The 15,831-nt window shown below is 39.4% G+C and overlaps 1 protein-coding gene across 6 annotated transcripts in view; it reads right to left on the reverse strand.

The window, feature by feature from the left end:
- atp8a1 (ATPase phospholipid transporting 8A1) overlaps positions 1-15,831 on the reverse strand; it is a 123,714-nt gene that overhangs the window by 94,837 nt on the left and 13,046 nt on the right. For all 6 annotated transcript variants that reach the window (XR_005208301.1, XM_037780973.1, XM_037780972.1 and 3 more), the window contains exon 2: positions 9,483-9,597. Coding sequence is in view for 5 of the 6 variants with exons in the window: in XM_037780973.1 (XP_037636901.1) it covers positions 9,483-9,597 (115 nt within the window). In the remaining variant the exon portion in view is untranslated. The remainder of the gene's footprint in view (positions 1-9,482; positions 9,598-15,831) is intronic.

A 15,831-nucleotide genomic window follows, 5' to 3' on the forward strand; every position in this document is an offset into this window, starting at 1 on the left:
AATTATTAGGAGGAAGAAGGGAGCTGGCAGAGGGGGTGTAAAGAGCTCCTGGCGGACGTGAGCTATGTTGCCTGCGCTGCAGTGGGGCTGTGTTTGGTGGGGTTAGCGGTGATGGTGGTATATCGAGGCTGGTGGAGAGAGTCAGACCTCCAGTGGTCTGATTTACAGCTGCATTAAAGAGCCAGTCAGAACAGCCACTTTGGGAGAACATATATGCAATGATGTATGCCAAGCCACTGGCAACACTGTGCTTACTCACGCGCACACAAAAGCCGTCACAAATATGCTGCAGAATATCAGAGAGTATAGCCTCCAACTCGTCTAAAGGGGGTTAAGCATATGGAGGTAAACATTAGTGATATTCCTGTTAGACTGAATCATATTTGACGAGCACATTTGCAGCATTTTTCCACTTGTAGCACGTCCACAAGCACAATGTAAAGTTATGGAAAAAGGGGGCATTGAATTGAGTTTCTTTTATTTTGTATTAAACACAGTTTAACATTCACTGTCATCCCGACTGCCTGGTACCGCAGAGCTGTCCACAGTGAGTGAGAGGGATGGACTGAAAGCGAGTGACTAAGAGCGAGTCATTGTTCTGACAGCAGCACAGTGTGACACCAGCCTCACAGAGGAGCCTGACGAAGAGCTCGTCAGATCAAGGGTCAAGAAAGGGTCAGCTGTGTTTCATGCAACAAAGTCTTTAGTCAGAGTTTCATATTTACTGAGCCATGCTAAAAAAATACATTTTCATCTGATATAGCAGAATAATATGGCAGCAAAGACAAGTCATATTAATTGGAAATTGTAAAATTTAACCACTGGATGTATGCTATTTACGCTATTTAAAAAAAAAAAAATCTCATCTCAACTTCACTTTCTTAGATTATATGACGTTATACGAGAGGTCTGATCGATTCCATTCAGGCTTGATTGATTATCCTTGGTGTCAAAATCGTCAAGTTTGAATTTTTCATCTTGAATTTTGGTGTCTGAATTTCCTCAAACCAATTTGAGCCACTCGATTTGGAAATTGCACAACTTGAAATGTCACAAAGGGAAATTCAAACCAAATAAATTATTAAAATAAGAAAATTCAGTTGCTGATAGATGGTTTTCAAAGTAAAATATTTCAATACTTTAAAAGTTCAGTGGTATATATATTTTGGGTGTTTAGTTGCTTATAGAATAAAAATCCTCCCAGCCTTAATTTGCTTTCATAGAATAATAAACAGTTTTAAAACTGAAGGTATGTAGGGTGACGTCTAGTTATCTTTATGTAATGGTGTTATCATTTAAAAAAGACAAACACATGACATGCAAATCGATTTGAATATATTTGTGTATTTCTACAGGCCTTATGTGCCTCATGTGAGTTTAAAGATGAGGACAGTTCCTTGTAACACAACAAACTAAAAGAAAAGAAATGCGAGGTTAGGTAATTTACTAACAAATTCATATAAAGGCAGGCAGCTATAACCTTACATTATATGGAAGCAGTATTGTAACGAGGTTGCTGGTTATCATTAAATATGCATTTATTAGTTTGTGGTACATCGTCATCATAAGAGGAAGTTCAAAGTTTGCCATCATAAAGCCACTAAAGTTGAGTCAGACATATACATACCAGGAAGTGGAATGTATTTGGCTGATTAATGTTGAAACAAAGATACAGTATGTGTGTACAAAGTGTGTGTGAAATACTCCTCAGTACAGTAACCTACTAACTGTTGTGAAAGACTTTGCCATACATCATCCAAAGCCCACAACAATACCATGAGTGCAATAATAGTTAGTACAGGTGTCCCCACTGGGTATTAGACAGATAGAGCCTGGTACTGCTAATGCATAGTTACAGTCCCAGTTTATCCCTTTAGACACAAAGAAATAGTTGCTGGTGCAGCCTAAAGGCCCTGGCTCCATCGTTTCTCTCTTTCAACACATCTGTCATCTCGTCTTTGAGATCATCTTTCTGCTTATCGCTTTATTTTCTTCACTCCATCCTTATCTCTGATCTCATGGGGTAGTACTATAAAGCATGGTGGGTCCTACTCTCTAGTTACTACTTCCTCCGCTGAGGCAGGGCAAGATAAAGAGCTCATTTAACACTCTGCTTAATGGATGATTATGGATCTCACATTTTATTTCCTGGCAGTGCCCTGAGGATCAAGAAGACGATACGAGAGAAGCACCTCCTCCACTCACTCACTCACTCACAGAGATCCAGACTATAGGCACAGATCAGAAGAACTTTTGATGTCATCCATCAGCATTTCCAGCACAGTAGAAAGGTTTGACATTACGGCAAGTCATTACGAATGTCTATTTTGTTTTGTCTTATAAGTTAAAACTAGATTTGGCAAGTTAAACAACTGTCAAGTGGACATTTGACATGTCAGTGTTTTGTTGGATTCCTCTTTTAGCCACACCTCACATCTTTTCTAAACATTCCCATGAGATTCCAACATGTATAAGTGGTTTAAAATGCAATTAAAATCATGTTGCTAAAGATATGACAAAATCTAACAACTCCCTAATTCCACAGATAAAAAGCACTGAAAACACATGTTAACACACAAAAAGGGAGACCAGGAGGAGAGCCAACAGGTGATAAGGATGTACTAATCTGCACCATGACCTGCAAAATGTTCATGATTGGTAATAACAGCAGATTAGGTTGTTTAAAATGACTGGGGCATGACCACCCATGGGCCCTGGTAGACTCTAAATGGGCTGCCAGGAGCCACGAATAGAAACAAATGTTAACCAGCTGTCGCCAGATGAAAACTATCACAGTAAATAAAGCGGTGCAGGGATGACGTATTTTTTTAGGCCAACGTGGAAGTTAGAATTTCACGGGGTTCCCTCAACCAAAAGCCAAATGGGATTTATCCATTGGGTTTTGGATTATTGCAGAAAATAAGATAGTCGACGAGTGGGATAATTACGGACGTATTTTACGTTGTAGAACAAAACGTTAAAATCTTTTAAGCTTGTGTTAACCACAGATGTTATTTCAGGCATCCAATTAAAAACCCATTAAAAAAAAAAAACATTGACTTTCAGACGAGGGAACCGGAAGTGCTAAAATGCTAACTCATTTTTCGGGTTTTAGGAATCATTCCTGCACCACTATAAGCTTGAAACTCCCCGTCTATCCACAGATCTGTGTGTTACTTTTGCATAAAGATTATCTATTCATTCATTCAGCTCAAATGGAGGGTTAAAAAAAACAATGTCATGTAATCTGCAAAAGTTGTTTCGCTGCTGCAACTGTTTTACATTTATCAAAATTTGGTTTGACATTTCAGAATTTGGGAATTATTTCTGATTTACTTATTTTTTTAAAAACTGTATTCGCGCTTTTCACAAAATACATTAGCACTTGACATATTGGTTGGGGTTAGTGTTGTCACGATACTGGAATTTCTAACTTTGATACAATACCTTGACAAATATTGATATTCAATACCATTTTCGATACCATGGGGAAAATTTACAGAACATTGAGGGCATCAAATTTTAGATTTTTATTAAAAGATAAACAGCGGTGTGTGTGTGTGTGTGTGTGTGTGTCAACACACTGTCGGAGAGAAGAGAGAGCAGAAAGCGCAGCTGGTAACCGTGTATCAATACTGTGGAAACTGAGTATTGAAACCGTTTCAAATAGTAAGTATCAATATGTATCGATACTTCGATATTTTTAACAACAATAGCTGGATTTTCCATTTATTTTTGACCATAAATAATAATAGGTATATTGACATGATCATAATTGAAAATATAGGCCTGTTTTGCTTGTAAACATGTTTGCGTTCTGTAAACAAACCTTTAAAAGCAACAGGAAACATGACTTAAGATTTAACTGTTGATGAGCTTTGGGTTGCCAGAGTAAAACACACACTTTTATTTTCTCATCACTTCTAAATTACAAAAAATCATCAAAAAAAGGTTCCAATTTGAAATTTCACATCAATTAAGTAGAATAATATAATTAAACTAAGCTAACATACAAAAAAAGTGACAAAACTAATGAGTTGTATCACATTTGTTATATACAGTACACTGTCTAGGTGGTCAATCTCTGCCAGTTTGAAGGGCCAGCAGGATTTACCGGCATACATTCAACCACAAAAGAGATAATCAAATCAGCCAAGGCCGCCAGCTCAGCTAGCCCCTGAAGCTCATACAATCACAGTCGATTCAGACAGTTCATTTGCAAAAGCGTGATATGAATCAGAATCTTCCTTATGGGTTAAAATCTAAATGTACACAGAATTTCTATATGGTGATTGTCGGACAGGTGGTTAGATAAAGGCATAAAGGATGATGATATAGGTCGCTCCTTGTCCAACTAATTTGGTATGCAAACACAACTATATACAGAACTTCATACTGTTGAACAACTGGTTGGGCCAGTAGCCTTTACGGATGAAGGACTTCCTGTTTAATATCCTTTCAAGATGTGCTTCTATTTGTATATGTAACATTGTATACAAGTATTACTGCAACTCAACGGTTAAATGTGAGGGTGAACTTAATTATGTGTGTCATGTGCACAGTTAAGTATCTATTATGTTATACTGTTAGAAAGAGAAGCTCAAAATTAGTCATAAGTAGTCAATGTGCGCGTTGTGTGTTTGTGTCTCTGTCTGTCTGTGTCTACTCACGTCACAATTGTCCCTTGTTTTCCACACAAGACGTGTAATATTAGCATTTCATGGCTACATAACAGTAAAATGGTTTGTATAGTAGAACCACGCCTGTTTGCCATAGGATGGGTTGTCAACATCTCAGCGATTATTCAACCTTTACATTACAACCAGATCTGCCAGCAGCCAGTTCAGTTGAATAAACAATCCACAACGATCCTCATGCATACAAGAGAGAGCAGAGCAGGGTGCTGCTTCTGTTATGAGGCAGGAGTCACATACGTGTACATCTGTGTGATTCTGCAGGTAGTGATGCTGCAGAGGGAGAATGAGAGCAAGAAGAAACCTGTGAGAGCTGCTTGTTAAGATTAGATGCACCATTTATCACAGACCCTGCTCCTGTAAGAGTCTCCACAGGTCACTTTGAGACAGCAACCAATCCTCTTGAACTAATTTGGTCTTTAGAGCAGCCTAAAGCCTGACGGGCCTCCGTGGCTTGAGGTGAATTTTTGGGCACATTTAGGATTCAAAAACTACGGTTACACTTTATAATAACCATCATTGATGGTAAATTGGTAATTAATTAAACTTAGTCAATAGTTATTTTACTGTTAACAAACAATGACATGATAATTAATAATATTTACTAATTATTAATAATGTTATAATTTCTGTTATTTTATCAGCAGTTTGTGTAATATGAAATAATTAGTTTAGAAGTTATATATGTATCATAGCTGATAGGAGACAATAATAACATTAGTAAAGTATTTATTATATATATATATATATATATATGTGTATATGTGTAAATAAATACTTATAAATACTATATAAATAATTACATATATATATATATATATATATATTTATATATATATATATATATATATATGTGTGTGTAAATAAATACTTTACTAATGTAATTATTGTCTCATATCAGCTATGATACAATATATAATTTCTAATATATATACATATATATATTCATTGATGATCACCAAATGATTTGTAAGACTTTAAGAACTTGTTTGTAAACCAGAAACTAATAATGTTTATAGATGCTTTACAAATGATTTATTAACCATTCAACAACGTGTTATAATCACCAGTTGCAACTTTATAATAGCCATCCAAATAATGTTTATAGACATAATAACAATATTAATATATTATTATTAATTAATATTATTAATTAATTAAATTAAATATTACCAGTTTCAACAAAAGCATCTGCAAGCTGTGAACTTCACTGTTCAAATAATGCTGTAGCACTTAAAGCTCTGAAATCATTTGACAAGACACAACTTGGATGCATTACAGTCGGATCCAAAAGTGGTGGGTCTGAAATAAATGTGGCTTGAAAAGGCATTAACATGCAAACTGCCATCCACTTCACTGTGTGCTCAGAGAAAAGTCATTTTTATCTCTAAAAACATTTAATGCATACTTGTGTTCATCACTAAAACTGGTATGTTATGTACCGTATCAGTATTGGATTGGATATCAGTGGTATCTAAGCCAAGTGATTCTGAATGTGACTAAACTGGGAGGTGGACGGCTACGGTCATACTTCAGATCAGTCGAATATTGGAAAGTCTATAATAATGATTTAACCTTGATCATCTTATCTACCACAGTGTTTGTGTGTTAACAGCATGAGCTTCAGCTGAACGGAACTAATGTGATATTTTCCTTTATTTTTCAGTGAATGCAGGCCGCCCACTGAATTAATGACCGCCTCCGGTAAGGTCACAAAAATGTAATGCACTATTATTTTTAAAATATGCAGAGGTGCTCTTTCACAGCAAAGGCCATATTCAGTGGGCAACCTCCGGGGCTGTAAAGTGAAGCCAATGCGCCTTAAACTTGCATTCTTTCTAATAGCCAGCAGGGGGGCGACTCCTCTGGTTGCAAAAAGAAGTCTGATTGTATAGAAGTCTATGAGAAAACATGAGAGTAAACATGAGTTTATGGTCTCAATCGCTAGTTTCTAGTCTTCTTCAATACAGCATGATGTTCACTTAGTAAATTATGGTCTCATTTAGAGTCAGATAGACCATAAAGCAGGGTATGCTTTAGGGCGTTGCTACCTTGTGATTGACAGGTCGCTACCACGGCGTTGTCCAGTCTGGGAGTTGTCTGTGTTTTCGTCTTACAGCTTTAACCCTTTCATAGTGTGATTTCATAAATGTCTTATTCAGTGTTCGGTTGTACTTAGCTCCACCGTCTCGTGTCACCTCTGGTAGCAAAAAAAACAAGATGGCGACGGCCAAAATGCCGAACTCGAGGATTCAAATCGGCCGTCCACAGACTAATGAGTGACGTGACGGTGACTACGTCCACTTCTAATACACAGTCTATGGCCATATTACTTAAACTTCTCTGATGCAATATCATTCAACCAACACCCATCTGTTAACTGTGAGAAACTGTTGACAGGTGGGCAGTGATGTAATTATGACAGCTGGTCGCTACACTAGAAACAGGTTTGATTGCAAATGCTCCTTGTCCTGAGTCTATTAATAATTAATAACCAAACCAAAAGTAAAACTCAAAAAATGATATGTGACACTGTGATATCTACTACAAAAGGAGCTTAACAACTAAAATAAGGTAGCATCAGCAGCCTTTTTCTTACAGTTGAGTAATTCAAAGAAACAAACTGGAGTAAGGAAGATATTCTGCAATGTTCTTAGCTGCTTGCGTCTGTTATTTGTCATGTCAATACATGAAGCTGACCTAACAAATGGCATAACCACCAGCACGCTTGCATTTTTCATTTAATATTCATGTTCACTTTATAGCTTTATAGTCTGTGTAAGCACATACACATCTCAAGCTGCTCATGCAGCAGGAATGCTAACAGTAATATTCCTTGACAGAGGACGGCCTGACCCAACCAGCCTGACCTTTAATGCTAAAAGCACTGCGCTCCTCTAAGAGGACCAACAGGATAAAACGGGCCGGTCTGGTTTATCTGGACTAAGGCGCCACCGGTGATACAAATCTTGGAGGTTTTTATGAAATATCATATGGCTGAGGTTGCTGTCATAGTACCTGTAGAACAGCCCTTTCTCTTGCACATCAAAACCACTGCTCTGTCTGAACTATGGGGATTATATTCAAAAGTCATCTTAGGAAGGTTGAATACAAAGTTTTAAGGTAAAATATATTGTAGATCACTCAGCTATTTACTCACACACCAGAGGAGGGCAGAACATTTACAAAGTGTCATACATTTCTTTCTCTTCAAGACAAAATTTTCACAACATAACCTCAAAACGGCCCTTAAAATGGATTCTGAATCGTCAAGATTGCTTGCTGTCAGAAGATTCTCCCGAGGCTGACATTTAAGTAGCAGCCACACGGTCTAGGCATGCTCTAATTCAACCGTTTTGCTTGTGACTCTGATGGTTAATGTAGGGTTAAAGGTAAAGTGCTGCAGGTCACCATGAAAAGCAGAAATGGCCTCTGGGTTGCCATTACCAGGTCAGAAATAGCTCAAACAGCAAAACCCTTGAGAGAATACAACTTCCAGTTTGAATTTTTAAAGCAGCTAGGAGGATACAATTTTAAGTGACATGGGGAAAGCATCTTTAAAAGCACTTTACATAATCACACTGGGAATGCTGGATGATAAGTGATAGAGGTCAACCTTGTGGGACTGGTGTGACGCCTTATTTTAATGGCTAACAGAATTTTGTTGCTTCCTCAGCTTAGTGAGGGACAAAAGTGTGACTCAAAATCGGGATGTATGTGGACATAGTGTGGCAGACCATTGTGTAATTCCATTCCTCTGCACCATTGTGGCTGCATTGAGAGTAGATGGCGTTTTGTTTCCCAGCACACAAAAGAAAAGCCACAAAGCTCACAATGCCCAGCTTAATGCATAAGGAAGAGACGTACGACAAGCAGCGATGCATTATGCTTTGAAGGCGGTACAAACAGACCACCACAGAAACTACAACCCTCTATCATTACCACTGCTTGGGTGGCACTCCAGGGTTAATTTAGGTAAGCTATAAATGTGGACCACATAAACTTTACTACTTCCCAAGTATTAAGTTCACATGGAATACCACTCAAGCAGTGGTAATGCTACGTCTTAGACCCAGAGGGCAACTCGGGTCAAAAAAGTGAAGCCAATGCTTAAGTGACTTAAACTTGCATTCTTTCTAATAGCCAGCAGGGGGGCGACTCCTCTAGCTGCAAAAAGAAGTCTGATTGTATAGAAGTCTATGAGAAAATGAGCCTAATCCTCACTTGATTTATTACCTCAGTAAACATTGTAAACATGAGTTTATGGTCTCAATTGCTAGTTTCAAGTCTTCTTCAATACAGCATGATGTTCATTTAGTAAATTATCGTCCCATTTAGAGTCAAATAGACCATAAAGCAGGGGATGCTTTAGAGAGTGGCTAAGCTCTTTTGTTCTTAGAACTTTAACCCTTTCACAGTGTGTTTTCAGTTCATGAAAGTTAATTATAACCTTTTTGGTCAAAAACCAAGATGGCGACGGACAAAATGCCGAATTCAAGGTTTCAAAACGGCAGTCCACAAATCGATGAGTGACGTTACGGTGAATATGTCCACTTCTTATATACAGTCTGTGGTTAGACCCTAAAAAGGGTCACAGTTGCCCTATGCAGGGCTCTTGCCAGCACTAGAGTTTGCACCAACATTTCCCTATTGGTTACACTGCCACACTGATACAACTATAAATGATTGATTACAACCACATAGTATAGCTCTTAATCAAATTCTCCACCGTTTACATACATACATATTTCTCATCATATTCAATACATTCCCATAAACATCTCCTACCTGACTCGATTGTTGCAAAACTTGGTGAACTGCTGCTGGTTGAGGTATATCATTCGGGCATCTTCTTGGTCAGCTAAGGACGTCCTTTCTGTGGTGTCCTCTGTCTTTTCATATCCTGCAGCGTGGGAGGAAAAGAAAAGACATTCTATAAGAAACAAAACCTGCCTTGAGCACAAACAAAAGTAAGATGAAAAAGTGTTTTGAAGTGTTTGAGTCAGTGCGTGTTGAAAAAGTCCCCAAAGGAAGTCTTTGGAGTCTGTGAAAGGTAAGTCAGTGATTTCAACACTCTAGAGACTGCAGTTGACCTTGGTGCTTCAGAGGCTTTAGATATATATGTTTTTGGTGCTTTGATGGAAGTTGGCATTGTAAAAATGTCTCATTGTAATACTTTTGAAAAGAGAGTGTCAAACTACATTACAACACCTTTATTTGATTGTGTATATGATGGAGTGCACAATGTATTAGTCATTGTAGTGGGCTACAACCACTGCAGCCTACACAATACATCGAGGAGACATTTGTAATTCTCCACACTTGCCTCAGATCAGGAGTAATAATCTAACTCTAATAGCAGTATAATGCTCACATTATTATCTTAATGGAGTGAGAAGGTGCTTTAGAAAATAGAACAGTGGGACTGCCAAATGACATGTCACTGACAATACATCTCTCATTACCGCCTCCACAGTAAAATGACATCTTGGAGAAAAACCCTGTTATATAATAATAATGATAATACAGGGAATCACCGGCTTTGTGTTAAACAGCCTGACTCATACAGAGTAACATACATCTACTGAGTGGAGGTGATATTCTCCATGTTGTCTGTAGATATACATTTTAGGAGACTAGCATCTTCCCCAATTTCAATGTGTATGAAAAAACTCTGGCCAAAGCTAAATACCTTTGTAAAAAAGTGATTGTGACATAAAGCCTTCAGGAAATGTCCACAGTCCGATTACTCTAGAGACATTTCAGCAGCTGCCTCTGAAAACGTTTGTTGCTGGATATTGTTAGAGCTGGGAATTTCCTGTCAAGATTGACATCCTGCAGGCAACAGCAGATATCTGTGAGGATCAGCTACAGTATGTGGTGTCATTTAATTACAATATACTAGAGGTACTGTACATGCAAGGCTTTGATCCAACTGTATTTTTCAATATTTATTTGATAAATCCAAATTACAGAATATGAGCTTAGCCTACAAACTGCAGTACCACTTAAAGTCCAAACCAAATGCATAAAAAACAGCGTAGAGAACTCATTCATTCTTCACTCACATATTCTGCCTTATTGACCATTCACTGGAAAAAAATAAATCTTTAATTGTCAGAGGCCACCATTCACTGCTGAAAAAAAAAAAAATCAACAACCCTTCTCCTTGGGTGGTTGACACTCTTTTTCTCTCTCTATCTCAGCGCTGCTCTGCTCCCACTAGGTTCAACAAAGTGGGATGGATCCATGTAGGCTATATTAACACATCAAATGAGGGCTGTATGTGGGTCGCAGAGATGTTTATGTGTGCAACACATTTTTTCCTTTTAAAAAAACACAAATATTTTTAGTTTTTGATTGGCAGGAGGCATTTCTGTGTCTTACTTTGCCTCCGTAGGCAAGGTCTGAAACATCATAGATGGACAGTTAGCATGCATGCTTTCCATGCTGGAGAGGAGACGGGTGCTGTGTCATGAAAATAGGATGTCTGGGGATGTTGCGGGAATATCTCAAGCCTCTAGCTTGAAGCTGCTTACTGCAGTGCGGGACGGCAAATAGGAAACACACCAAAGAATCTTTTTATTGAACAGAGAGTGACTTGCAAAGATTTTCAAATATGTACAAGGAATTACAACCTGTACATCCAGTGTATTACAGGGTGTAAGTTTAACTCATTTTACAGACAATCCAGCTGGTATTATTTTCAGGTTCAATCTTTGGACTAACTTTTCGGTAAGTCATTTTGTCAGTTTGGCATTACCAATGGTTAGTTGATATAAAACGTGATTTTTACAGTCATTTTTTCAGAAAAAATTTAGAAAAAATGCAACACATTTTCAGCTTCCACCTTCTGAAATAGCAGGATTACTGCTTCTCTTTCTTATATATATATACACTAGTAAACTGAATACTTTTGGGTTTGGACTATTGATCAGACAGAACAAGAAACATCACCTAGGGCTTTGCGAAATTGTTCCAAGCCGTTTTTTTCTCAGTATGTTCAGACATTTCACAGATCAAACAATTAATCAATGATGAAAATAATTCATTAGTTTTCACTCCAGACATCTTACAGCAGTTCCTTAACTTCTGTGCCAGTGGACATGCTGGAAAACAAATGTTCTGCCAAACTGATTTGAAGCTGAAATACCTAACACATCTACAGAGGCAGGTCTGCCAGACGTAATCTTGTTTGTAAGATGAGAAATGATCCAAACCAACATTCCTGAGGTTCACATTTCCCTACCCTTGTGTTTTAATTGATATGTCTAGATTAGCACTGCCAAGAGAGCACTACTGTAAAACTCTTAAGTCAACATTTTCCCCAGACTCTCAGGTTGCACGCATGTGATCCGGTGGTTGCTGGGTGGCCTTCCCTAGCATGCAGTAGTAATGGTGTTAGGGGTTATGAGGTAAGGGCAGGAATAGCTTAGATTCCACAACTACAGATAAAACCCTGGAGTTTAAAAATGGAAAGAAGGGCCGTTCTGAGGCGTGGAGGGAGAGGGACACCAGAGAGGGAAGCTGGCAGCTTGACACATCAACAACAACAAAACGCAGAGTCATGAGGTACTGTAACCGGAGCCTCATGCCGGATATGCCCCAGTTGCAGCCTGCGTGCCGTCCCCCCCCTGCCTACAGTATTTCCTTCTTGTCATGTCAAGTCAAGAGGAAACAAAAGGCTGACACAGTCTTCAAAGTCACACTTGCAACTTTCTCTGCTCTTTTTTCTTTCTCTTTCATTCTCACCTTACTCTTGCCACTTTCTCTCTCGTGTTACACAAACGCTGAAACTTAAATTACAGGTCTTGTTATTTTAATGATCCACTTGGCTTTGCATAGAGGATTACTGGAGGAGTGACTGCCAAACAAACCGTCCTTCTTCCCACCATCATCTCCTTATAGTTTCTCTCCTTAGCATGCTCCTCCAGGGCTAAAAATAACTGGCCCCCTGTTGTCAATTGGTCACCGGGGGAAACACGGGTCGGATATCCCGGCGCTGTTATGCAAGACATCAGATCAGCATAGGTGGTTTATTGGATTAGCGTGGCGGCAAAAGGGTATGTGGATCTAGGCGGGGAGATTAAAGAGCGGTGCCTACTGGTTAAGTAGGGACAACTTCCTGTCATGATGCCTGTGATTATCACTACTGTTTAGGTAAAGGACCACTATAGACTAGATGCATGGTGTCCACAATATGATGTAATCAACTAGTGATTCCTTAAAGTATGACAGTTCCTGTCATAGAGATGTTTTGGCTTCACTTTTGGGGAGCTCTCATGTCGCTGTGCGCGCACCCTGCAGCGAAAGCCCGTGAAAAACTTTCCTGAACGTTGCGGCTGCAGTCCAGAGTAGAAGAGTAACATACTGACTGTTTTGCCCGTCTGCTCTCTGTTGTATAAAAATGCACTGAAATCAGGTGAAGAAGAACCTTATTTGAAGTCTTATTTTGATGCAAAGATTTGTTAATTAGCAGGAATGTAGCCTAGCGCAACGTGAAAGTGAACGCTGTGGTCTGTTGATTTAATTTTGGGTAAAAAGTTTTTGGTACAATGTTATTTTGCTTCTAGGAGATGCACTGTGAACAAGGATCTTTATGGGATCTTAATTTGGCCCTGAGAGAAGGTACTTTCAGGCCAAGTGTCACCACAGCACTACGTAATATTCTTGAAGAGTTGATCCACTGATCCTACATCACCTTAGTGGTAGGAAGTAACGTCCCTCCTCTTGTCTGTAAGCCTATAGCCTGTTTCATCCTAAATTAAAGCATAATTTGTAGCCAAGAGCTCACCTGGTGACACTGAGAAGACAGGTGGTTGGGAATGAGTAACAGCACTGAGTAAAGGTGAGGGAAAGGACATTGACTCAAAGGCATGCTACCTCACTGAGTCTGGACTGGATGAGCACAGCGCGCTGCTGCATGATTGTGGCTACAACTATAATCCCATTTTTTGTTGTGTATTAGTCTTTATAAGTAATACAACTATTTCCTTGCACGCACCTTTGATATATTATTAATTTGGCAGTTTAATTACAGCAGACATTCTGCAAGAAATAAGTGCCATCGTTGCAGCACCAGCAACACCATGAGTTATTTGACCATCTGTAATGTCACTGGGGCTGCACGATTATGGCTAAAACGATAATCATGATTATTTTGATCAAACTTGAGATCACGATTATTCATAGATTTTAGGGACAACATATTTTTATTGCACTTTAACATTTAAATAAACAGAGCACTGCTTTTTCTTCCATGTTGGGCGACGGCCAAAAACCAAGATTGGCGACGGCCAATAACCATGATGGCGACGGCCAAAAACCAAGATGGCGACAGCCAAAAAACAAGATGGATATGGACAAAACCAAGATGGTGATGGCTTAAAACTAAGATGGTGACGGCCAAAATGCCAAACTCAAGGTTTCAATACGGTAGTCCACAAACAAATGGGTGACATCACGGTGATTACGTCCACTTCTTATATACAGTCTATGGGCATGACAGCTCCCCAAAAGTGAAGCCAAAACGGAACACGCATTTTAAACATCACTGTCAATCATGTTCATTTAATTTTGGGAAGCCAAAATCATGATCGCGATTAATATTTGATTTATTGTCCAGCAGTAAATGTCACCACAAAATACAGTATCAATGTCACAGAAAACCGTAGTAAGGCCAGTGTTTAATTGATACTCAAACCTCAATAACAATATTTATATGCCGAAGCGCGATCTCAGCTTGCACCTCGAGGGACAAAGCCAGCAAACAAAGTAAGCCAGGAAACTAAATCTTTAAGAAGCTTGGGTGATCGAGGAATTAGTGTCTACAATGACAAATGAAAACGGGGGGCTGGCGTAGCTGGTGACTGCAGCATAAGGCCCGTGTGAAATAGCAGGCCAGAGGAGCCGGCTGAGCAGCTGTGATTGATGTTGGGTCTCTGTGTTCTGAATGAGCCCTCGCAGCAGGAGCTGGTGTGCCGTGGTAGGCCAGGTGCTGCAATGCACCAGTTGCAGCTGGTTCTGCTACTGCTTAACTTACTTTTGCTCTCTCCCTTTAGTAGCTGTGACACAAGAGGTTATGTACAAAGTTTAAGTAAAAACTGCACAACACAAACTGTTGGATTATGTTGAACATACGATTATTCAGCCCGGTCACACAAAAAGGTGTGTGAATGACACGATAATGTGCAAGGCAAAAGCGTGTAATAAGAACGCCGTTCTTGCATTTAGGCGCGAAATTTTCACGCAATGTAGTCTGTACTGACTGCAATGTAAAGACGTAGAATAAAAGGGGAGAAAGAACGCTAATGGTGGGTGGGAGGGGAGGTGGATGGGTCCAACAAACACAGGACTTTCAACCAGGAGATCGGTGTTCGAGACCGCTGTTTTGTTTTGCGCTGTCTTTTGTTTTCAATCTGATTGTGTACAGTAATGCTAGTTAGTTAAAGTTGCTAAATGCAAGATTGGGAGCATTTCTATTGCCTCCGCACGGCTCTCAATATGGCGACGGCTGAGATGGGTGTCTCGCAGCTAACGGTGCTAACAGTGAAATGTCAACAAAGCACAGAGAAGGTCGGATTACAACACACACAGGGGGAGAGTGACTTCATTCTCTGCTCAGGTAGACATTACTCCTCTATATCTTTACACAGACAATAACTGTTTGCTGCTATATTAATGCTCTTGATATCATACAAAGCACCTTTAAGAGTTGTGCTTCTCGAGTCTTCAAAAGCTACCTGATCTCCAGGTTTCTGCTACAGCCACTATTCTCCCACACCTGATCCAATTAAAGGCTACATATTGAATACTTTAATGGGATTAGAAGAGCAAAAGTAAAGCCAAAGCCAGAAAGTGGTCAGCTGGGCTTGAGGGGTTTCCAAAGAAACACTGGTGCAGTCGTCAATCCCACTATTTCAGCTGGATGTTACAGCAATGACTCATATCAGCACAGTTTGGTGTCAAAATGCACAGCTGTTACAGTTGGCGTACCAAACGTAACAATAGAAACAGTTTGACATTTATGTGCACTCCCTGACTGTAACTGTGGCCTTCACCAAATTTAAAAGTAGCACACAAGGCAATCCCTGACAGGCCAACAGCACAGTCTGGGGGTCAGAGGTGGAGGAGGAGG

This window comes from Sebastes umbrosus, chromosome 9 (assembly GCF_015220745.1).
Source record: "Sebastes umbrosus isolate fSebUmb1 chromosome 9, fSebUmb1.pri, whole genome shotgun sequence".
NCBI lineage: Eukaryota > Metazoa > Chordata > Actinopteri > Perciformes > Sebastidae > Sebastes > Sebastes umbrosus.